The sequence below is a fragment of the Spermophilus citellus genome, assembly GCF_964194105.1.
Source record: "Spermophilus citellus genome assembly, chromosome: 4".
In the NCBI taxonomy this organism is placed as follows: domain Eukaryota; kingdom Metazoa; phylum Chordata; class Mammalia; order Rodentia; family Sciuridae; genus Spermophilus; species Spermophilus citellus.
In genome coordinates this window covers 192,734,608-192,759,700 of record NC_138185.1, presented here as the reverse complement: position 1 = coordinate 192,759,700, position 25,093 = coordinate 192,734,608, and the positions used below count along the sequence as shown (strand labels likewise).

The window sequence follows — 25,093 nt, the reverse complement described above, 5'->3', positions numbered from 1 at the left end:
ACAACTTAGTGAGACCCTGTCTCAAAAAATAGAAAGGGCTGGGGATGTGACTCAGTGGTAAAATAAACCCTTGATTCAATACCTAGTACCTGCCCCCACCACACAAAAAGATAACAATAGATGGAGACCATGGCTAAGAATGGAAGGTAGATACAGATGGGGAATTCCACCAGATGTGAGCCTTCTATTTTTTTCCATAAAGGTCAAATACAATAAAGAAAAGGCACTGGTATTATAAATGTTTTATATATCTCCCTGGAACCATCATGGTTTTGGCTCCGAAGTTTAACATCAGAACAACACACTAACTGAGACCGAATGGACAGCAGCAGCCACAACAGGGAGATTGGCTTTTATATAAAGTTTATATGTATATATATATAATTTTTTCTTTTATATGTACATAGACACAAGGATATAAAATCAAGTGAGAAGGGCTCACCCATACTCAGGTAGGGGATGGGAGTGGCTTTAACCACCAGGGTTGAAACATCAGTAGAGGCACATAGGAAGTGGTGGAAAATAGCAGCCTCCCCTCCATCCTCACACCCTAGGCCAAAGGGAGAACTTGAGAAGAAGGACAAATGTACAAAGGAAGATGGAAAGGTATCCCACCTTTTACTTAAACTCCCGAAAGCCCCTGAGGCTTCAATCCCAATTGCCTGGCAGGATAGATCACTACTGTGCCTCCCAATAAGATGCTGAGCCTACAGTAGTAGTTCTGGCTTCAAGCTATAATTAAGCTGAGGCCTGAGCCAGGTGTCATAATGTACATGTACATATCCATGCTATCTGCCAGGGTCCTTAAAGCAAAAGTCCAGCACCTTCAAAGTGCACCCTGTAACTCCAATGTCCTCTATATTCAGAGATCCTGTGATAGTTTATAGGGTAAAAATATAGGAAGAGAGGTTAGGTCCCATAGTTAATGCCCTATGGCCTTCCCAATGGAGGAAGAATCACTAAGAGGTGATGGGAAAGGGAAAGAAGGTGGTCTTGGGAAAAGATACACAAAGACAAAAGTGTTCAATGCAGGTGTAGATTGTTCTCTTCAACTGGGGGCTTTGCTCAGCAGAGTCCATTCCCAGTGGGGCATGGGCAGGAGCTCTTCTTGTTGTCTTAAGAGTGGCTCTAAGTTCCTCCAGAATCAATGTCCATGCTCTCAGGATGGCTTGGTCCACAAACGGAAGACAGGGCAGTAGAAGGAGAAGAGAGTGGCAGGACCCAGAGGGTACAGAGAGGTAGTGTGCTGTGCCACTGATTTACCTGTGACAAGGAAAAGAGGTAAATGAGAAGCCCAAAGAAAAGAGAATAACCAAACAATAAAATGAGCTAAGCCTTGAGACTCACATGGTTTGGGGGGTAAAGAGGCTGGAAAGCTGGAAGCACTGGGATGCAATTGCCTGGGAGGCAAGGTTCAAAGCCGGACTCAGAGCTAAAACAAAGACATGTAGAGTGATTTGAGTGAGCAAAAAGCATTCCTTTCTTCCAAGCACCACCCCTTCATTCCCTTTTCTAAGCCTATGTCTACCAGTCAGAGCTGCTGGGTTCAGGGCCCCCAAAGGAACTGCTCCATTCAGTTGTAAGGCAGCAGCTTGGGCAGCAGCAGCAGCTGAGGTTGGCAGCTGGATTCCAGAGCCTAAAAGAACAAGAGGTGGGATTAAGTATCAATCCTTGATCTAAAATTCAACCCTGTGTTCTCCACCCAGCAGACACTCTACCTTCTGCCAGTTTGGCCACAAGCTGCAAACGTCCACCTGCTGATCCCAGATCCACCTCCTGGTCCCCATCAGGAAAAGTGATGTCTGTGCCACCATCCAGCCGCTCAGTCACTTGGCCAACCCTCATAGGTCGACCAGCAAGTTCAAAACCATTCAACTGTTCCAGGGCCCGCCGGGCACACTCAGAGTCAGAGAACTACAAGAAACCCAGGCTGTGTCAGTCACCTCCTGGTCAGACATGTTCTCAAAGCCCCACTTAACATTCCCTGGTCCCACTATCACAGGAAAGTTACATATTCACTATAGTACAAAATTTTCTTTCCCAGGGAATGTAACCTAAGACCCCCACTGCCTCAAAATGATCGTCTGAAAAAGACTGAGTGGCAACCACTTTTCAATATTACAGCTCCATTAAGATATCTACCAATGCAAAAAGTATATCACCTGTAAGGAATCTAGCCTGACAGGCTGTTTTACAAATAGGCATGTAAAATGGAAGTAAAATCTTCTCAGTTTTTCATTCATCCCTCAGGCTTAGTAAGTTTTAGTTCTCAATCAAGTACTAGGAATCCGGGACTCCAGAGCCCAGACTCTGGGACTCCAGAGCCCAAGCTTAGGAAGAAACACACTGTGGTATTGAGAGCAGACAGTATCCTCATCCCTACCCAGTGCTGGCAATTAAATGATGGGCAAACAGTCTCTGCTCTTTAGTCCTTTTTTATCAGCCGCACCCGCAGTACCCAGTTTGAAGATTCCCAATTGGCTGTTGGTATGTCAAGGCTGTTGACCAAAAGGCAGCAACAAAAGCCTTTCCATGTGTGAGTCACACAGAATTAGAAATGGTTACTTGCCACTAAGGAATCATCAACACCACAGCTGGCTTTGTTTACTCTGGTAATCCTTGCTGTAGGGCCTGGCATGTGGTACTGACAGTTCCTAGGTGGTGGTGTAGGTGGCTTGCTTTTACTGGATACTTCTAAGGTGTGCAATTCCCACGACAGAACACAACCTACTGCTCTCTGCCCTGTAGGCAACTGTGAGAGCATACACTGTCTGGATTAAGCCCAGAAAATATCAGTTTCTATCCAATTTTGTGGCTGGCAGCCAGTTCTCAAACTGGAGTCACAAGGGGCTAGAAGAACCAGTTATAGGAAGTAGAAACAATTTTGTTGGGAGAGTCAGGAAAAGGCTGCCCATTACTAGGGTAGCCTCACTATTCTTCCTACAGTGTTGTTCCTATAGTGGTGTTGTTCTCAATGGAGAAACCGCTTCAAATGAGGTAGTGCCACGGGGAAGTATTAACTTCCTATTCCCATCCTTATCATGAGAATGCACTGACTCTATAAATCTGTCTTTAAACACCCATGCCTAACCTCCCTCATGCCCCCAACCTTTTAGCTGCAGCCTGGAAACATTACTATTACCCAAAGAGCAAGATGCAGCACCAGGGAAGCTGTGAAATTCCTGGACACCCCCATACCAAGGCCACTGACACAGTGTAGGAGCAAAGCCAAGATCTCAAGCAATTCACTCATCTCAAGGGGCAGAAGGCTAGTCCAAGCTTCAGGCACCAGGATTTATGGGTCACTTAGTTCCTAAAGGAGGAGGATGAAGCTAAGCTGCAAAATCAGACAAGTGGAAAAGCCCAAAGAAAAATTTAAAAACTAGAAGACAAGAGACTCACCGTAATAAAACCATAACCTTTAGAACGGCCTGTATCTGAGTCTTTCATCAGGATAATATTGTCAATCTGCAGAGTAACAGGAAGGAATTTTTAATTATATTTTCAGTAGCCCACAATCTTTCATCTCTCTTACCCAAATTATTCTAAATACCTCTCTCTACCTCCGGATAACAAATTATATCTTCCCAAATCACCTCCTTTTTTTTTAGTCGTGAACCTTTATTTTATTTATAAGCAATGCTGAGATCAAACCCAGTGCCTCATACATGCTGGACAAGCACTCTCCCACTGAGCTACAACCCCAGCCCCCCAAACCTTCTTTTAAAAAGAGACAAAGGCAGGATGTGATGGTGTGCACCTGTAATCCCAGTGACTTGGGAGGCTGAGGCAGGAGGATTGTGAGTTCAAGGGCAGCCTCAGCAACTTAGTCCCTCAGTCACTTAGCAAGAACCTATCTCAAAAAACTTAAAAAGGGGGCTGGGGATGTGGCTCAAGCGGTAGCGCGCTCGCCTGGCATGCGTGCGGCCCAGGTTCGATCCTCAGCACCACATACCAACAAAGATGTTGTGTCTGCCGAGAACTGAAAAATAAATATTAAAAATTCTCTCTCTCTCCCCTCTCTCACTCTCTCTTTAAAAAAAAAAAAAAAAAAAAAAAACTTAAAAAGGGTTGAGGGGCTGAGGCTGTGGCTCAGTGGTAGAGCATTTGCCTAGCACATGTGAGGCACTGGGTTTGATTCTCAGCACCACATATAAATAAATGAATAAAATAAAGGTTCACCAACACCTAAAAAATAAATAAATAAATAGGGTTGAGAATACAGACCAGCAGTAAAGTGCCCCTGGGTTCAAACCCCAGTATCAAAAGAGACAAAGGCCATCTTTTTCAAAAACACTTAACTAATCTTACTTAATCTGGATCCTCTTATTTGATTTTATTGTGCCTGACTTGGTTTTCTACTGATCACCATGATTAGAGATGGAACCTAACTTTCATGCCATGGACCATTTGCCAAGGACATATGCAATGAGTTAATCATAATTAGACAGAAGAACAGTACACACACCTACTCCACATTTTTCTCCTTCTTTCTATTTTTTTTTTTTTTTAGTTGTAGATGGACACAATATCTTTATTTCATTTATTTATTTTATTTTTATGTAGTGCCAAGGATTGAACCTAGGGCCTCGCACATGGGAGGCGAGCACTCTACCACTGAGCCATAACTCCAGCCCCATCCACATTTTTCAATCCCCTTCACAAGTTTTCCTTTCTACTCACCTTGCCAAAAGGTTCAAAGATGCCCCGGAGCATGTCCTCAGTGATATTGAAGTGCAGGGAGCCCACATAGAGGCGCATTGGTCCACCAGTACCCTTCTGCAGATTGTTGGCCATGGCTGCCAATCGGTTTTTCTCAGCCTAAAAAAGCAGAAATACATGATGGGTTATGTTCCACTTTCCTACCCACCTTTTATTATGTCACCTTCTTAACCTGCTCACCTGTGAGGCCTGTACAATGATAGGTACTCCCAGAAGTCGTTGCCCAGTCAGCCCAATGGCCAGTGGCACAGACTGCATTTCACAGAATTCCACATACGCAATGCCTTTAGAACGACGTGAGTTCCGATCTGAGATGATACGCACATCACGAACCTATCCCAGGACACAAAGAAAATCCTGTTGAGAATGAAGGTAGATAGATAGAAGATAAATTACTCAGAGGAACACTGAGTTGGGAAGGTTACCTTGCCAACAGCAGAAAAAAAGTCCTCCAGGTCTCGAGGCCGGATACGGGCAGCTAATTGCATACAGAAAACTGTGCGGGCATCACGCTCCTCAGGGCTCAGATTATCAATTGGCTGCCTAAAACATAAAACATGTTTAGACTGCTCCTCTCAATCCTTGGTTACTATTCTCCAGTTAACCCTCAAGTAAAACACATTCCTATAGTTTGGCTCTACCAACATTTTATTCATATTTCACAATCCCTAAAAGTGCTCATTATTAACCTACCTGACCGGGCTCTTCTCTTTGAAATGAGGGCTCTTACTGTGTCCATACCTACGTCTAGAAACAGAGAAAAACAAAAATAAAACTTTATTCAATGCTGGGTCTTTCATTATGAGAAAACCAGATTCCAGCACCTCATCTCATATATGAACTATTAATATAGGTTGAGCATACCTAATCTGAAAATTGAAGATTGCAGTCAAAACATAGGCATACTAAAATGCATTAAAGTTACCACCAATCCCATAGTATCTCATTATGTATATGTAAATATTACAAAATTGAAAACAATCCAGGATCTAAAATACTGCTGGTATCAAGCATTTCACCTAGGTGTACTCAACCTGTACCATCCCTCCAGTAACTGTGCAACCTGCCTATCACAGTGGGTGATAAGCACCCTCAGGCAGGATCCACAGTGCACTTGCAGCCAGAGTAAGACAGAAGGGTGACATTGTTTAGAAATGGTGATACCCAGTGGGAAGTGGAGGACTCCTATAGCGCACGCGATCTTCACGTCGCCGGTCTCGACTTCGCGACTCACTATTATGTCGCCGATCCCAGCTACGGCTGCGGCTGCGGTGATGACGCTGCCGATCTCGACTTCGGCTGCGACTGTTTCTCCGTCTATGCCGATCCCGTTCTCGGCTACGACTACAGATAAAAATAACCTCTTCTGAACTTTAACCTATAGCCTTCCATGCTATCTTCCCATTTTACCAATTTCCCAAATCTGGGCTGGGGTTGTGGTTCAGTGGCAGAGAACTTGCCTAGCATCTGTGAGGCACTGGGTTTGATTCTCAGCACCACATATACATAAATGAATAAGGTCCATCAACATGTTTAAAAAAAAACCCACCAATTCCCCAAACCCAACAGTTCCCAAAATTACAGACCTGCGCTTTCTATCCCTGCTTCTACTATGACTCCGACTCCTCTTCTTCCTGTGAAAGAGCAGAAATTCTTACTACTGAGAAAGTTTTATTATCTTTCCCAAGGAAAAAGAATGAGAGTAAGGACAGAGTGAAACAGAAAGCACCAAAAGACCAAAGCCCAGAAGATGATCTGGCAGTAGTTCACAGTAACTGCACAACACCAACTTACACAGAGCCCTGAATGCTGTCAGTCATCTGAAGTGGCCAATTTCCCCCCAAAGCCAAGCAAAAGCTGGTGTTTCCAAATCAGGGGTCCTCTTGCTATTTTATTCAAATGAAATATATCGATGCTAGGACCAATCCACAAATCTACACTGGAAAGTGAAGACTAGAAGATCATTAAACCAACTCACCAATGTTCCCATGACCCAGTGGAGCCATTACTAAATGTCAGCAGTCTTAAGATCCACCGCCTCCCTATTCTGGCTGTTTCTCCAATGGATGCCGTTGTTTCCCTTCCCCAAGTTGCCAACCCGTTTCTTCACCCCACACTCACTTGCTTGTCTCCCCAGTGGTGGTGCTCACACTGGTACCACTGCCACTGTTGCCGGTGTTGCTGGTGGTATTGCTAGGACTGTCCTTTTTAACCTCTTTCCTTTGCTGCTCATCCTGAGGAGTTCGCCAGGAAAATATCACAAGGTACAAGGTGGCAGACACACAGATTCCATTGGGCAAAAAGAACAAAGGTGGACAAGGAAGAAATCAAAAGCTCTCAATTATCTAGCCAGTTTTGGAGCACCTGGATCTCCTAACAAGGGGAATAATAGAGGAAGCAAGGAAACTACCAAAAAGGAAGAGATCAGAATGACAGACTTTGATGTCAAATGTCAGCTACCTAACATCTGTTTCACTGACATTATGTCCCAGGAGAGTGAGAAACTGGCGCTGGTCTGAGGTTCACTGACTTTCTACTGTCACTGAGAGTTACCAGCAAAGCACATGATACCACCACCACATTATGTGCCCACCCCTGGCTTTCAGGGTCCTCTCTAAAAGAATGGTCCTTGAGTACAGGTCCCCAGCAAAGATTACGAAAGACTATGCCTTTTAAGAATAGTCACTGAGCATAATAAACAAGCAGGGAAAGAAGATTCACAAAATGTTTCAACTGATGATCCACAACTGCTCTTTCTTATTAACCCAATTCCAGGAGTGAGGTGGGGAATATTACCTCCTCTTTTTTATAGGGAGCTTCCAGCATGGCCTCAATCACTATATCAAAGTCATCAGATGCCATCGTGTCAGATCTGAGGAGAAGATATTAAAACATAAAAATCTGATTTATATTTTTCCTTCCCTTCTAGCACCACATTCCTTTCCCTCCAAGAAACAGACTTCAGGAATACAGTTTTTTTTTCTTAAAAATTTAAAAGGATCTTACCAGCTATTGTTTATCCTACATTTATTTTTACATCCTACAGATCTAAACTAGTTATGCTTTGTGGCTTAGAAACAGTCAAGGGTCTACCACTATGTTAAGAAAAATAAGTCAAATTCAGAAGGCTAAAGATCATATATTTTCTCTCATACTGGGGAAAAAGGAAAAGAAAGGTAGGAGCGGATCTCTTGAAAATCAAAAGGAGATCTGTAGAGGAAAGGGACCGATGTTTGTATGAACATGTAACAAATCCTACCAATATGTACCACTAAATATGGGGGAAAAAAGAAATGGTCATGAGTCTAGAAGGAAACTGAATACCCAGGTAGAGACAAAATACAATATAACTCTTATTCTGTAAAGAGAAAACATTGTCAAATGTTTGTTTCATTTTGGAGGTACTGGGGACTGAACCCCAGGGTATTCTACTACTGAGCTATATCCCAAGTCCTATTTTATTTTATTTAAGACAGGGTCTCACTAAATTGTCCAATCTAGCACTGAACTTATTATCCTTCTGCCTCAGCATCCCAAGCAGCTGGGATTCCAGGCATGTACCACCACACCTAGCTGAAAATATTGGTACTCAAAATTACTATTCACTTTACAAGGGACATTAGGCTTCCATTCTACTGTTCAAAATTCCCACCTGGCTAACTGGCTTAAATTTATAATGTAAAAAGACACTAATAGGGGCTGTGGCTGTGGCTCAGTGGCAGAGCACTTGCCTAGCACGTGTGAAGCACTGGGTTCAATCCTTAGCACCACATAAAAATAAAGGCATGCTATCCATGTACAAGTATAAAAAGTTTTTAAAAAGATACTAATAAACTTAAATCATAAAAATAGGCACACATTTCCAATAAAAAAGTAAAGGCGCAAGACCAAAAATCAGAAGCAAGACAAGGCAAAACCAGAATGATGCAAATTTGCCTTAAGCTCTTCCGCACATGAAAACATCAATAATTAGGGCCTCATCACTAAGCATTTTCAGTGCAACATAAACGAGAGTTTAGGCAATTCAGAAATATATTATGATTAAGTCAGGCACAATAGCACACATCTATAACGTCAGTGACTAGGGAGGCTGAGGCAGAAGGATTGGCAAGTTCAAGGCAAACCTCAGCAACTCAGGCCCTAAACAGGACTTTGGCTCAAAATAAAAAATTAAAAAATAGATGGGGATATAGCTCAGTGGTAAATCATCATTGGGTTCAATCCTTAGTACCCATCCCAAAATACATATATGTGTATATGTGTGTGTGTGTATTTTTCTTCTTTTTTTTTTTTTTTTTTAGTTAAAATTGGCTTAACCAATTCCACTTTGAAGCCTTTCTGTCTGGAAGACATGGAAAAAGTGCTCACATCCCTCAAGCTTTCACATCTAGCATCTGTCTTCACTCTGGTTGTTTATCAGAGGTCTTTCAAATCAGAAAAGCAAAGATACCAAACAACATTAATATTAAAAATTATTGCTTTGGAATTATTGGATGAATCTACATAGATGAATCTCAAAATAATGATGCTGAGTAAAAGAAATCAGACCAAAACACTGAATAATTCCATTTATATAAAATTCTAGAAAATTCAGACAAATCTACAGTCACAGAAAGCAGATCAGTGGTTGTGTAGGTATAGGAGCAGGTGAAGAAGGGCTGGGAGGAAAAGATTTTAAGAGGGCATAAGAAAACGTTTGGGAGTAATGTTTTATGGGTGTTTACACATAATAAGACCCAACCAACTACACATTAATGTCTACAGTTTTACTGTATACTGATTGCTTATACATCAATGATACTGTAAAAAGAAAACTAACCTGAGGAATTTCTATCAAAATCACTTTCCATAACCACAAAAGCTTTATCTTCCTTAAAGCAGGTAATGCACAATCCAACAGTGCTATTCTGATTGCCCTCAAAGCCCATACCCTATATTGATGCTTTAGTATGTATAATGATTATACCTACCTACCTCATATGAATTGTGATTTCTAGGCACTGTTTTAAGTATATTATAGAGATAAGAATCTTAGAAGAAGATGAAAGAGGATGAAAATCAAACCAAAATCAAATAGGTGTCTAAAACCCAGTGAATTAAACTCTCATAACAGCATCTAATGTTTATTAAGCAATCAAAGGTAATATATGCTGCAGATAATATCTGACCCATTCACAGATTTTTTTTAAATGAGATTTTTTTCAAATAGCTCAAATAGCTCAAATAAAGGGGTTACTTCTTGATTACAGAGGTCTTCTGACTCCAAATCTAACAATTATATCAGGTTACCTCTTTCGTTTGGTTTAAACTTAAAAGAAATAAAAAACAAAACAGCATACTAAAATATTTAGTTTTAAATATAGATCACTGAACATAAATGTTCTGATAGGTTTATCAAAACAGTCCCATTTGTCACACCTTCACAGCTTCTATATCTGTGGCTATACAGTATGTTTCAAAATATCACAAACCACACTAATGACAACATGTATTATCTGGCCCACTGTGAAAAAATTGGTCTAAAAATAAGTTTTCAACCTTAAAATCATTTTTGAGTTACTTTGCCTGGCAAATCTACAATTTTTTTAATATTTATTTTTTATTGTAGTTGGATACAATACCTTTATTTTATTTATTTATTTTTATGTGGTGCTGAGGATCAAACCCAGGGCCCCCCATGTGCTGGGCAAGCACTATACCATTGAGCCACAACCCCAGCCCTAAATCTACACAAATTTTCTAAGTGTTAAAAACTCTTCTTTACAATCCACTTTTTCCTCTCTAAATTAAATGCTTCTAATTTCAAGAACTGCTATCATTGAGTGGAATCAGAGAGCACAGGTAACAAAACATATACAAAAACTTTCAGTTAGGGGGCTGGGTGTAATACAATGTGCTTAGAATTTTAGCATGCTGGAGGCCCTGGTTCAATCCCCAGCACCAAAAGAAAAACAAAAACAAACAACAAAAACCCCAGAAACTTTCACCAAAGTTGATAATCCTCTCCAAATGAACTCTATGTATGAAATTTTCACCCTGAAACACATCTAAATACGGACATATTGTCATGTGCCATGTAATATTGTTTCTGTCAATGGACCATATATAAGACATGGACCATAAGATTATGCTGTTTAATAACAGTAGGGGCTGGGGTTGTGGCTTAGTGGTAGAATACTTGCCTAGCATGTGTGGGGTATTCGGTTCGATTCTCAGTACCACATAAAATAAATAAAGGTCCATTGACAACTAAAAATATTTAAAAAAAAAAATAACATAGTAGCCCTCCTAGTTTGTGAAACTACACTCTGATATTTTAAATGGGAGGAAATTGCCTAATAACACATTTCTCAGAACATACTCCATTGTTAGGCAATGTATGACTGTAGAACATGTTAATGTGAAACTGGCAGTCTCTCTGGGCTGTGTCTTTTTAGATGTCCTAAAAGCAACAAGGTGCCAAATATACATTTTTAGATTGGTAGTTTTCGAATTCTGTATCCCAGTTTATGGGTCAAGGTGCACTCAATCCCATCCATATATACACACCAGTGTATGCTTCCATCTCTGATCAAAAAACTACATCAGAAGCCTACAACCACTGCTGTGCTTGAACTTTGCAAACACCACTGTTGAAGGGGCAGAGAAGAACCACTATTCAGGAAAAATACACCAAATCCTGGAGTCGCTGGACTGATGGAAGCACCGTTTCCTGGATTAAATCACTGAGGCGGCATAAACAACTCCAAAACGAAAGGCAGGTTAATTAATACCAAGAATTAGAAAGACAAAAAGGACTACCCTCCCCATGTTGTGCAACGATCCAAAATTGCTCTTTTAGGGCTGGGGATGTGGCTCAAGCGGTAGCGCGCTCGCCTGGCATGCCTGCGACCCGGGTTCGATCCTCAGCACTACATACCAACAAGGATGTTGTGTCTGCCGAGAACTAAAAAATAAATATTAAAAATTCTCTCTCTGTCTCTCTCTCTCTCTCTCTCACTCTGTCTTTAAAAAAAAAAAAAAAATTGCTCTTTTAAAAATGGCCCTATAGGGCTGGGGCTGGGTTCAGCGGTAGAGCGCTCGCCTGGCATGTGCGAGGCCCTGGGTTCGATCCTCAGCACCACAAAAAAAACAAAGGTATTGTGTCCAACTACAACTAAAAAATTTTTAAAAATAAAAAATGCTCCTGTAAGGGCTGGGGTTGTAGCTCAGTGGTAGAGCACTTGGCTAGCATGTGTGAAGCGCTGGGTTCCATCCTCAGCACCACATAAAAATAAATAAATGTCCATCTGCAACAAAAAATAAAATAAAATAAAATGGTCCTATAAGTAACTTGTACCATCGTTGCAAACGCCAGCGTCCCAGTGCTCCAACCTCATGAGGCCTCACCATAAGCCTAGGGAATGTGTGTAGTCGAAAGTTAAAAGCTCACAGAGGCCAACACATTAAACCTAAGTTTTCAAGGAACTGGGAATTGAGGAAGAAATCTCAATCCCCTTATCTCTCTGAGTGGTGGCACCAGGCACCAACGGTAGAAAGATTATATGGGTCTTCTCAGACTGCGGAGGGTCAAAGCTCCCTCCCCAGAATGAGCGACCCTAAGTGCCACGGCAGCTAGGTCGGGAAAAGAGATGTCACTGGCATCCTTGAAGCCGCATCTTTACCGGTATAAGTTACAACCATGAGGTGCCGATATCTAAAGTCACGCCAGTGGGCTACATTTAGATAGTGAACGTTTCCAGAACAAAATAAACAAAAAGTTGGGTTTTCTGTTTTTGTTTTTTTAATTTTAAGTTTGCCTGATTTGCTCATGACGCCATTTTCTGCCTGTGACGTCAGGGGGAGGCGCCGCACAGCAACGTCACACATAGGTGACGTAGTGGCGGGGGACACAGTTTCGGGGTTTCTCACCAGTTCCGGGTCCCCGCAGGGGGGTCCCGGTTCTCTCCGTTCCTTTAGGTGTGTGTGGGGCGCGAAGCTCAGCTATATCCTACGGTCTCAGCTAAAAAAGCAGCACCGCAGTCAGACCTGCTCCTCTTCCCGCAAAATGGCGGCACCTCAGCTATCTTCCAGAACCTTCCGCAATCTGCGCATGCGCCGGAAACAGGCGCTGGACCGCATCTCTCTGGTTTCGCGGCAACAGTCCAACGTGAAGGTTTTCATTGGCTAAAACTCTTAAGTACGGGTGGAGCGAAACGTAAATGTCTCTTAGCAACTATCAAGTTACCACTGATTGGCCAGCTTCTGAGAGACTCAAGGAAAGTGAAAACCCCTTTGGTAGTTGCCTTCACTCTCATTGGCTAAGTGACTTGCGGAAGGTGGGGAAACAGGTCCAGAACAAGAGGGAAGGGCCCACCTGTCCCATTCTGGGTACTAGCACGGACTGGGCCAAAGCGGCGGGCGGAGCCAACGAGGAGGGACGGAGGGTGGAAGAATGTCCTTGGCAGTCTCTACTGATTTGCCGATGTGCGAGTGTCTGTCCTCCCAGAGACTGTTTTGTGGAGAGTAATCGTGCTGTTTTCTCATGGGGGATGTGGGCCTGCACACCCCCTTTTTACCCAACACCTCCTGACTCGGGTACTTGGGACCTGTGAAACGTAGTCGTGCGAGATTTGTCTGCCATGTTCTGCGTAGTCCCACACATTCAATTCAAATCATTGCTGCCCCCCCCACACACACACACCTCTCACCGCAAGGTAAGTTTGAGACTGTTTCTCAGTATATCCTTGGATTCAGTAGTATTTTGCCCTCTGACCAGGGATAACTGAGCCTACTCACACTTTCCAAGGGCTTCGACACAATGGCTGCCTAACGGGTAGAATCAGCTGGTTATATCGTGGAGTCAGAGGACCTGATGAGTTCTGATTCAACCCCTTTCAAATCCAGGGACGCTTTACCACTTAGATACATCCTCAGCTCTTTGAGCCAGTCTCTCTTAAATTGCTGAGGCTGTCTCTCAGCTTGGGATTCTCCTGCCTCAACCTCCAGGTCGCTGTGATTACAGGCAGGTGCCAATAAGCTTGGCTAGATTTGATTTGGATATTTAATGTCATTGCATTTATTTTTTCTTCTTCAAAATGGAAAAAAATGGACTAACGATCTCAGGTCTTCAAACTGACTTTATTTAAAAAAAAAAAAAAGTTATCTTCTTGCTGAAGATTCCTAGAGCTAGGCTTTCAGTGTCTCTTCTCCCAAGAGGTAACAAGAGGAGCTGGCAATGCAGTACCTCAGGAAGGTAGAAGGGCTGTATAGCTCCATGTTTTCCCAAGGTGGTGAACTATGTCTCCTCCCCAGAGAAAAACCTAATCCCAGGTCTTAGTGGCAAGAACTCCCTGTAGCTAGTCAGAAAGGACTATATGTAGGAGTCCAAATGTAACCACTTAGCATTTGAGGGTTTTGTTATTTCTTGTGGTGCCAGGGATGGAACTCAGGGCTTCATGTACTCTGGACAAATGCTCCACTGAGCTCCACCCGCAGCTCTCACTCAGCTTCTTTAGTGGAGAATAAAGCTAGACCCCTTTGGATCTTAGGATAATGGGACAGATCTGATTATGCTTGCATCTAAGTGAGGTATGGGAAAACAGAGGCTGGGGGCAGGAGGGTAGAGCAGGAAAGGGCCATAACTTCACTTTATTTGTACTTCCTCTTACACAAAACCATCAAAACAGGAATAGAGAAGGCAGGGAAGAGCTGAAAATTTGTCAAATCCACATGTTCTCAGGGCTATTCCACGAAGCTCTTGAAGCTGAATGCTTGTTGATGTAACTTCAGATCCAGCACTACTAATTTCACACACCCTGGTCTGACGTCTTCACAGATTGGTGACTTGGGTTCTGCAATTTTTAATCCCTTGCCCACCTTGATATAAAGTAGATAAACAAATGGAAATGCTCCTCTGATGGACAAAGAATTCGTAGATGTACTGCACCCGTAGATGTACTGCACCCACAGATGTACGGCACCTTCTGTGCTATAGGAGAACCCAAAGCTGCTTCCAAGGCTCTAGACTCTTGCACATAAGGCTAGAGGCCAATAGTATATGAGCGACCTGTGGGGTTGTGAATAGCAGAACAGACTGGTGCTGTCACAGCCCACTCATACCACACCTTCTTGGAATTACTGCATCTCCAGAAACGCACACAGATGGTCTGGCCTTCACGCACCGTAATGGGCTGCTGTAAGAAGAAAGAAAAGAAGGTTCAGGGTAGAGCTAATGAATTTTAAGTGGCAATGTATCAGGGTAGGTGTGGTAAATGACACAGTAAGCCATTCCAATCCTCATAAAACTTATTTGAAATCTATCAGAATACAGAACAATTGAACATTGAATAAACAATTACCGGTGGAGATATTGAAAAAAATAAATGAGTGGATGAGTGCTGTGAATGTGTACAGGGTGCCAGAAAGCATCTATGAAAGAATGCTACTGGGCACAGTGGTATACAATGTACACCTGTAAGGCTCAGAAGGCTGAGACAGGATAGCAAGTTCAAGGCCAGCCTGGGCAATTTAGTGAGACTCTGTCTAAAAATAAAAAGGGCAGGGAACATAGCTCAGCAATAGAGTGCCCCTGGGTTCAATCCCAAGTACTTAAAAAAAAAAAAAAAAAAAAAAAAGGTGGGGGGTGGTGATAACCTAGGAGGCCAGGGAGTTTTATCTGACACTAGAAATATTCAAGTAGATCTGAAAGATGGGTGAAAAGATGAGCAAGGCAAAGAAAAGAGATGTGAAAACCTGAGGCAGGAAAGAAGGAATATTAGAGAAATAAACAAAAAAAGGTACATAGGGCTGAGACAGTGGGAGCCAGGGAACAGCAGCTGAAAAGGTAGCCAAAAACTAAATCATACCAACTCTTACAAGCAGTTTCAGATTCTGACCTTTATCCTATAGGGCATGAAAAGGCATTTAAGTGTTTTAAACAGGAGAACAATAAAATCAGATTTGAGTTTTTAAAACATGACTCTTGCTTTAAGGTAGAGAATAAAAGAGAAGCCAGAGTAGATGTGGGAAGGCCAGGTTGAAGGGTACTGCAGATAACCCTACGAGGACCTACGCGGACCAGAACAGCACAACATAGGTCATAGCAAATATCATCCTGAGAAAAGGAAAGAAGCAAACACCAATGGCAGAAATTACTCCTTAACCTAGTCTCCCCCCTCCCCCAATGCCTCCCAGGACAGGGAATTAAACCCAGCGAACTCTACCACTGAGTTAATATCCCCAGCCTCCCAGCCTCTTTTTTTTTTTTTTAAAGAGGGTTTCACTAAGATGCTAAGACTGTCTTGAACTTGCAGTCCTCCAGCCTCAGCACCCCAAGTTACTAGGATTACAGGTATGCCCCACTATACGTGGCCCTACAAAGTTTTAACAGCAATTCCTACCTTAATGGGGAATAGGATGGGAAACCATGAGAACATCCCAGGAGAGTGAGTCTCTGGACGAATACCTGTGCCAACAAAATAAAACAATTGATATGTGCATGACTATGCCTTTTGTCTCTTCTATGATCATGGAAACAAGTAATCAAAGATTTCCACTGACTCTGGGGCTTACCATGAATCTAAATGAGACATCAACTGCAAATTGGTGCGGCCAATTTGGAAAGCAGTTTGGAGATTCCTGGGAAAGCTGGGAATGGAACCACCATTTGACCCTGCTATTGCCCTTCTTGGACTATTCCCTGAAGACCTTAAAAGAGCATGCTACAGGGATACTGCCACATCGATGTTCATAGCAGCACAATTCACAATAGCTAGACTGTGGAACCAACCCAGATGCCCTTCAATAGATGAATGGATAAAAAAAATGTGGCATCTATACACAATGGAGTACTATGCAGCAATAAAAAATGACAAAATCATAGAATTTGCAGGGAAATGGATGGCACTAGAGCAGATTATGCTTAGTGAAGCTAGCCAATCCCTAAAAAACAAATACCAAATGTCTTCTTTGATATAATGAGAGCAACTATGAACAGAGCAGGGAGGAAGAGTAGGAAGAAAAGAGTAACATTAAACAGAGACATGAGATGGGAGGGAAAGGGAGAGAAAAGCGAAATTGCATGGAAATGAAGGGAGACCCTCATTGCTATACAAAATTACATATAAGAGGTTGTGAGGGGAATGGGAAAATAAACAAGGAGAGAAATGAATTACAGTAGATGGGGTAGAGAGAGAAGATGGGAGGGGAGGGGAGGGGGGATAGTAGGGGATAGGAAAGGTAGCAGAATACAACAATTACTAATAGGGCATTATGTAAAATTGTGGATGTGTAACCGACGTGATTCTGCAATCTGCATTTGGGGTAAAATTGGGGGTTCATAACCCACTTCAATCTAATGTATGAAATATGATATGTCAAGAGCTTTGTAATGTTGTGAACAACCAATAAAAATAAATAAATAAATAAATAAATAAATAAATGAGACATGTACACAAACTACCCAGAAAGCACACCCTAATACCCTAGTCCCCAGACACTCACTCAGAGTGATGTCCTGATAAAGCACAGTCTCAAAGTAGCCTGCAAACCCATGTAGCACAGTGTTCACTTCCACAGGAAACTCCAAGGTACAGTAACGGTTGTTGTCAATCATAGGATCTGATAGGAAAGATTATGGGGGTGATGAGGAATCAGAAGTCCTGGAAAACTTGGACTAAAGCATGAGAAGACCCAAAAGGGAAACCTAGATAGGGCAGACTTAAGAGAGCAAGTGGAGAAAGCAGGAGGGTGGGTGAGCTACTCCAGCTCTAGTCAGGACAACCATGTAGGAACCTACCTCTGTTGGGATGGCTGAAGGTGAAACAGGGCTGGGGCGCAGACAGCTGGTGAAAGTTGTGCAGCCGTACCACATAAGGCATCTCAAACTGGGCCTGTCCCAAGTGAGAGAGAGAAAGCAAGAGCTGGAGAAGACAAGACAAGAGATACCTACTTCTCTGGGGAAAAAGACGCAGGGACACAGAAAAAGATAAGTTTTACTTCAACCACTTTCCTCCATCCTCAACTTCTCTTTCATCACTTCATCTTTTTCATTGGAAGAAAACAGTACTAAAGAGTATCACTTCCTTCCAGAAGAGAATAGTTTTTTACCTCGGGGTCACGGTCCTTTTCCCGACAGGCTCGGACTTCATTGTACAGCTTGGAGGAGGAGATGGGAGCCAAAAAAGAGGTGTACTCCCCAGGGATGCTCACACCATCATCTGCACAGCAGGAAGGTCAAAGTAGGTAAATGGTATATATCTACACTAATCAAAGGTTCAAACTTCCCACATCAAAACTCATAGAAGGGTGCCATCACCAGGAAGACAGCTTGATATTGTCACATTAACAGACTGGCCTATTCCTAACTTCTCTTTTTTTTTTTTGAAAATAGATTTTTTTTTTGAGAGAGAGAGAGAGAGAGAGAGAGAGAGAGAGAGAGAGAGAGAGGGAGGGAGGGGGGGAGGGAGGGAGGGAGGGAAGAGGAGAATTTTAATATTTATTTTTTAGTTTTCGGCGGACACAACATCTTTGTTTGTATGTGGTGCTGAGGATCGAACCCGGGCCGCACGCATGCCAGGCAAGCGCGCTACCGCTTGAGCCACATCCCCAGCCCTCCTAACTTCTCATCGTGAGGGATTCTATTTCTAGGTTAATTCATAGAGTCACAGATTAAAATTGAAGAAACCTAACATACAGTCATGCATTAATAACAAGTTGTGAGATGTACTACTGGGTGATCTCATTGTGTGAATGTGATAGAGCGTACTTACACAAACTAAGATGGCTATGAAATCACTAGGTGTCATAATCTTATGAGACTACCTCATCTATGCAATCCTTGTTGATGGAAACATTATGTGATACATGACTATATTCTTAGGTTGTGGTTGTGAACTTCTGGGGGGAACACAAAGTTCCACAAAAATTCCTGATGATGGGCTGAGGTAGAGTGCTTGCCTCACATGCACGAGGACCTGGGTTCATTCCCCAGAACCACAAAAACAAACAACAACAACAACAAAAATTCCTGATGAAATCAAGCCCAATGTACATATTATACCATATCTCAAGGGAGTCCATTGACCTCAGGTAAAGAATCTCTACTCTATAGTCTACTACTCTTATTTTACAAATCTCTCAGAGAGATGACTTTATTTGCTAAGGGCACATAGGCAGTGAGTAGTAGCTCACTCATATGGATCAAATCATGATTTGATCCAAGTCCAACTCACCTCCCCCTAAATTCTACAATGTTCTCCAGGTTGCTGCCCCACCCACCATCAAACACCTCATACAACCCAATTTGGAGGCACCTTTCAGAAAGTGCTGTGCTCCATCCAGGCACTCAGGTGACAGTTCATTGTCAGCAAAGGAACCCAGAAGCTCACTGACAATGATGTCTGCTTTCTCTGGAGCCACCCATTCCCGCATGTCTGATGAGACTACTGTCACTTGGCTTCCCCATTCTTCAAACTGCCAGTTCTCTAGCCTGAAACAAGAGATGATGCCGGTGATGATAGTTCTTACGGAAACCTGCCAACAGGAACAAACTTCCCAGCAAGCAGGATGCTACTCACGTCACCACAGCATTTGGGTTCTTCTCCACAGCGTACAGCTTTATCCGCCGGTCAGCCTGCTTGGCTGCCCGAAGGGAAGCATTCACCAGGGGACCCCGGCCTGCTCCCAGCACCATTAGAACCCTAAGAAAGGAGAAGAGTCAAGCAGATTTGGCATATAGAGAAAAGGCGCGAAAAGTACCTGGAACTGCAGGGAGAACACTCACTGGACATTGGTATCCTTCTCCTCTTCCGGTACTCGGTCTAGCAGACATTTATAGATGGCCTGGGAGAAGAAGAGAAGACCTCATGGCTATAATCCCATCCTCACCGAGGTCATCCAGGCCCTGTGCTTTCCAACCTGGGCCCACACTGTACCTGCTGGTACTGGGAGTATTTGATAGGATCCTTTTCAAATACTTCATATGTCTGAGATTCTAGATTATCCATTAGTGGCTGACAAATGAGAGGAAAAAGACAAAGTAAGTTAGCCAGTTTCTGGCAAGATGATGCACCCAAACATCAAAAACTTCCTACTGTCTCATGAGTTTTGGTAGGATTTGGTGGTATCTAGTATTAAGATATTTTCTACCCCACCACCTGCCTGTCAATGCATCCCAAACCCACCTGGAGTGGGGACTGCAGATAGTCTTCATAGCCCTTGGCAAAGAGTTCATAGGCATTGGGTGGAGGGCGGTTCTGGCTTAAGTATTCCAAGTACTGAAGGTAAGAGCAAAACTCCTTCTCTGAGTGGTGGTTGGTGCCTGTGATGATGAACTGCACCTCCAACTATGAGAGAAGTCAGATCATTAGATACAGCCATAAAACCAAGATTCTGGGATATTGTGGTTTATGGCCAAAGAGCCCTATTATGAAATAAGGACAGACCTACAGTTCTCAAATATCTGCCCTAATACCAACAAAAGAAGCAAAATCATCAATAAAATTACAAAGCCATTTTATAGTATATTAAGTATCATACTGGCTCAAAGGGCCACATGGATCTTTGCTGTGTAACTTCCTAAATGAAAATTTCTGCAGAGTTCTCATGAGGTCTTGCTCCTTTTGAAAAGTTTCTGGGGTTCTTACTGACATTTGTCCTTTTTTTTTTCTTAACTGAAATTATTTTCCAGAAACCAGAGAAGAAAACAGCCCCATAGGGGTTGGGGGAGAGGGAAAGCAGCTTACATATATAGTCAAGCTAGACCACCTCTAGAACTGTTTCACCCACCTTGAGGAGCCGGAATATCAACCTCTGGTGCACCTTAGAAAGAACAGGAAATCCCTTCTTGTTGGTCAGGAAAATGCTAGTAGGGAGAATGGCTGCTTTGATGGGCTCCCCAAGCCAACGATCAATGACATGATTAGAGGGCAGGTCAGCCCCAATTTCAAGAGCTACACAAGGGAAGAAAGAGACCTATCAACCACTGCCAGTCAAAAGCCTTTCCTTGCTTCTTTGCATAGGATTTGTTTCCTTTTCACAAGTACAAGGCAGATTGAGGCACAGGGAAAGTAATCAAAATGCTCAGTATACATGATAATGTTGGCTTTTATTCTCAGGAGGTCATACCATCCCAGGACCCTTATGGACTTACCTACTGCAATCCTCTTGCTATAGTCACATAAAGTCCGGAAGTTGTGCCACCTGTCCAGAGTCAAAAACAGAAAAATACTATCAAATGCATATGGCCTACCGATCACCATAGCTCAAGGATAACTCTTATTAGTTCCACCCTGTACTTCCCCTCATCCTGTACTTTGCCCTGATACAGCAGCAAAGGAGACATACCACATCCAAGTCTTTTCCTCTCCACTGTACTCTTCTGTGTGTGTAGTTGGTACATTCTCAATTATATCATCTCTCAGGTCCTCTGGTGCCACCAAGGGTACCCGCATCCAGAACTGCACATGAACAGGTAGCCTTTTAGAACTTTGTTTTGAATTAATCCTGTCCAGAAAGTTTCCCCCAATTAAAAAGATTCAGATTGCAAATTAATCCCCTTGTAAGCCTTTCCCAATTTATGATTATGTCTGTATCTTGTACATATATTAAAATATTTAGTTGTAGATGGACACAATACCTTTATTTTTGGTTAGTTTTTTTTTTTTTTAATGTGGTGCTGGGGATCAAACCCAATGCCTTTGTGCATGCTAGGCAAGCACTCTACCTCTGTGCCACAACTCCAGCCTGTATCTTGTACATATTCTTTTTTTTTTTTTAATATTTTTTAGCTGTTGACTTTTATTTATTTATTTGTTTTATATGTGGTGCTGAGAGTCGAATCCAGTGCCTCACACTTGCTAGGCAAGTGCGCTACCACTGAGCCACAGCCCCCACATTCTTATATGTACAAAAACCTGCCTTGTCTTTTATGGAAATGATTAACTATAGGCTTCTATATTATTTTAAGGACTGGAGATCAAATCTAGGGCCTTGCAAATGCTAGGCAAGCAGCTGACCACTAAGCTACATGCTAGGGAGAGCAACTGACATTTCAAATCTGCCCAGTACACCACTGAACAGCTGGGCACTGGAAGGTACTTAGTACAGCCTGACTGGCATGATATGCAGCCCCACAGCCATACCATGGAGGAATGGTGGCCAGTGTGGATGTGGTTGGTCAAAACTCTGGCCAGGTTTGTATTATCTTCCTGATTAAGGGGCAGCAGGAAAGCTGGAAGACCCAGATATGCCCCAAAATTCAGCTCCTGTAACATAGCCTAGAATGGAGATCAAGAGTAAAAGGTTAAGAGATAACAACCAAATAGTTTTTATTGTACTGTATCTGTTGATTTACCTTGATATGCCAGGCTATGGGGTGTGGGATTACTCTCCCTTCCCAGCTTCATGAGAGACCTACTAATCTTTAGAAAGATTCTGTGGAGAGTTCAAAAGTCTTACCGCCTCGGAGTTCCTGCGGATCTTCTCCACTTTGGAGTCTGGATGAATCCATGGGGAAAGCTTTCCCACAATTAGCGTATTCCAGTCTGCACTCCCCCATCCAAGAAAGACAAAGACTGAATAAGGTTCAGCACTTTTTCAATTTCTAGTTCTTAGCAGGGAACAGAGTAGAGATGAGAGACTTTTGCTATCATAGATATGGGATAGCCTGATGCAGAATAGGGAACTAAGGCTTTTAGCAAGCAGACAAGGAGAAAACAAGAGTTCTCTATATCCCAGGACTAACCAATATATCCAAGTCAGAAAAGGAAGAGTCTGAGGGCCCTGATAAAGCATAAATTGTCACTGCCTCTAATAATTAAAGGACACAGGGAATGGTCCCTACCCCTTCCTGACAGCAGTAGGTCTGATCGTGTCTGGGGGCCAGGCCGATTCTTAGCAGGTTCCTGAGTGAACTCCCTCTTGAAACGCGGGTGGAAGACAGGCATGCAGAGGAAATCAAACCTACAACCACGACAGACCCAGAATCATCATGTAATGTGAGCAGCAGTGCCAGAGATCCAAGTAACTGGGTTTAAACTATCATGCTTTTGCATAGCCTTTGCAGCTGCCATCATTCACCCCTCTGGGTTGCTGAGTTCAGCCCACCTTGGGGCTGCATTGTGCCTCAACTTTTCCAGAAACACAAACAAGGAAAAGATGAATAAGAAGAAAAGATGGAAATCTACGCAAAGCAGCATTCTTTCTTTCCTGATGTCACTGGCCTTCCAGGACTATCACGTTCAGATGTGCCCCAGTACTGGCCATGCCTCCCCACTCAAGATTAACCTCTTCTCTCCCTTACCCCCTAACACTTCCTCCCACTCCCAAACAATAATCTCAACCTCCCTAGATTAACTGTGCGCCCTTTTTGAGTTTCCCCAACAACTCCCCCGACTTGTGGATTCAGTGACCCTCCACCCCATAAGTTTCTTTCCTCGCGTTCCTGGGGTCCAGGATTCTCCCCTCAAGTAGTAATGGTTTCTCACGCCCTCATCCCCGATAGAGTCTGCCTTCCTCAGTCCCCGAGTTCGGACCCCGCATTCCACTCGCGGAGGTCCGGCCCTCACCCCTGCTTGGCCACAGCCCCCAATGTGTCAGCTATTTCGGGGACGCAATTCAGGTCCCTCCCGCTGGACACGCGGCTCCCACCAGCACCACCGACCGCCATCGCCGCCATCTTTTCCCTCGCGCTGTCCACGCCGGGATTCCTTGATACTAGTAGCCAATCACAAAGCGGAAAAAGGTCCCCAGGAGGCGGGACGAGTCGGCTTAACAACCAGAGCGTCGTCCACGGCTCCCGAGCAGAGGCGGAGGGGTGGGGGGACGGCTCCTCCTGCCAATCCGCGGGCTGCACAGTGACGTGCGGTGTGGCTCCCGTAGATCCACCAATCTCAGCTTCTCGTCGGTGACGAGCTCCAGTCTCCCAGAATGCCTCATGTATCCGTAGAACCCCACTGTGAGACTACACGTCCCATGAAACCCTGCAGTGTAAGCTTGAAGTGTCATCACTGAGCCTAGCGCGATTGTCTCGGGGCCAGTGGCGCAATGGATAACGCGTCTGACTACGGATCAGAAGATTCCAGGTTCGACTCCTGGCTGGCTCGTTGGGACTGGTACTCCTTTATTGCAACCCTATGCACCCATTCTTTCTCTTTTACCGTTCCTTCATTATCTTCTTGCGCTCTGATTTTCATGTCTCAAATTGGTGAGCTCTCCCTGGCACTTCTTTCAAAGGTGTTTCTTGTATGATTACTTAAGTCCATCTGAACACAGAAAACGAGTTTAGTGGCTGGAACAATTACATTAGAATTTGCCCCTTTAATGTGCTTCATTTTAAAACAGACTGCGGTAAATTAGCCACTGATTCCTAGTGATTCTCTGTCTCGAACAGAAGATGTAAATAAATATCTAAACACACAACACACGCGCACGCATACACACACACACACTTACACTTCAAGATAAAGAAAGGGAATCCATGGCAAAGGATTACAGTGCACAGGATTTGTGGAACTACCTGGAGGGGACTCGGTTTTTTTTCCATGTGAATAGCTGCTAGAGACACAGAAAAGGAGGAAAAGAATGAAGCTAGGAAAGACCTAGGGAGGATAATGGAGCACCTGAAGGCAGGGAGCCTCACAGGTGTTGAGGGCCCGTAGTGGGGGTTGCAGAGGAGAATACGTACTAGAGTCCCTACACAGGAATTGCTGATAGAATTCAGGGGATGGCTAGCGGGGAGCCCAGAGAAAGAAGTCAGGGGGATGCCCAGGTTTCTGCACAGTAACACAGGCGAGAAACTAGAGTAATGTTTTAGGGAGAATCAGGGTTTGGGTTTGGATATGCTGAATTGAACGTCTAGGGGGCGCTATGTAATATAGAGTTGCATGAACAGTGATCTGAATCAGACAAGATTTGGAAATCTCCAGAGGAAAAGCAGTTTGAAGCCATAAGAGTGGATGATCATCGTGGCCCCGGAGGCAGGGGGGGACGAACAGAGCCCTGTGAAACACAGAAAGGGTGTGGAAAGGATATGCTTTGAGGATATTTATGTAAGTGCCCCAAGAGGATGAAAGTTAGAAAACCAAATAACTAAATGTACTACAAAGGGGTTGGAGGTGCTTTTGTCCCATTTTAAAATTATTATTATATTGTTGTTACCATATCTTTTTCTGCTCCGGGATTCCATGAAGGATACTATATTACATTTAGTTGTCATGTCTCCTTAGGCTTCCATTGGCTTTGACAATTTTTCAGCTGTCCCTTGTTTTTGATGATTGATAGTTCTGATGAGTACTGGTGAGGTATATTGTAAGATGCCCCTCTTTCGTAGTTTATTTTATGTTTTTCTCATGATTAGACTGGGATTGTCTGTTTTTAGGAAGGAAGATCA

The 25,093-nt window shown here is 43.3% G+C and overlaps 3 protein-coding genes across 6 annotated transcripts in view; all 3 read right to left on the bottom strand.

Moving 5' to 3' along the window:
• Window positions 1-25,093, bottom strand: part of SLC7A7 (solute carrier family 7 member 7) — a 158,230-nt gene that overhangs the window by 123,149 nt on the left and 9,988 nt on the right. The window lies entirely within an intron of this gene.
• Window positions 343-12,810, bottom strand: RBM23 (RNA binding motif protein 23; the record flags this gene model as incomplete). 3 transcript variants are annotated; one of them, XM_081290532.1, is made up of 14 exons in its annotated part: window positions 12,634-12,786; window positions 7,519-7,594; window positions 6,844-6,956; window positions 6,309-6,356; window positions 5,887-6,066; window positions 5,416-5,469; window positions 5,148-5,265; window positions 4,903-5,055; window positions 4,684-4,821; window positions 3,403-3,468; window positions 1,719-1,914; window positions 1,529-1,636; window positions 1,348-1,432; window positions 343-1,263 (listed from the first exon to the last, which is right to left on the bottom strand). In XM_081290532.1, exons 2-14 carry the CDS (start codon window positions 7,582-7,584, stop codon window positions 1,260-1,262), a joined length of 1,329 nt encoding a protein of 442 aa, XP_081146658.1. In that variant the 5' UTR covers window positions 7,585-7,594; window positions 12,634-12,786. The 3 variants fall into 3 exon arrangements, with proteins under 3 accessions (XP_081146658.1, XP_081146660.1, XP_081146659.1); XM_081290533.1 differs by lacking the exon at window positions 343-1,263 and having other exon boundaries at window positions 1,344-1,432; window positions 12,634-12,810; XM_081290534.1 differs by lacking the exons at window positions 6,844-6,956; window positions 7,519-7,594; window positions 12,634-12,786 and adding an exon at window positions 6,517-6,557 and having other exon boundaries at window positions 345-1,263.
• Window positions 14,325-23,425, bottom strand: PRMT5 (protein arginine methyltransferase 5). Of its 2 annotated transcripts, XM_081290516.1 has the most exons (17): window positions 23,271-23,425; window positions 22,547-22,665; window positions 22,162-22,247; window positions 21,846-21,980; window positions 21,049-21,161; window positions 20,855-20,904; window positions 20,491-20,654; window positions 19,887-20,048; window positions 19,638-19,715; window positions 19,487-19,545; window positions 19,281-19,403; window positions 19,017-19,192; window positions 17,812-17,921; window positions 17,501-17,594; window positions 17,206-17,322; window positions 16,104-16,168; window positions 14,325-14,897 (listed from the first exon to the last, which is right to left on the bottom strand). In XM_081290516.1, exons 1-17 carry the CDS (start codon window positions 23,378-23,380, stop codon window positions 14,745-14,747), a joined length of 1,914 nt encoding a protein of 637 aa, XP_081146642.1. In that variant the 5' UTR covers window positions 23,381-23,425; the 3' UTR covers window positions 14,325-14,744. The 2 variants fall into 2 exon arrangements, with proteins under 2 accessions (XP_081146642.1, XP_081146643.1); XM_081290517.1 differs by lacking the exon at window positions 22,547-22,665 and having other exon boundaries at window positions 23,271-23,390.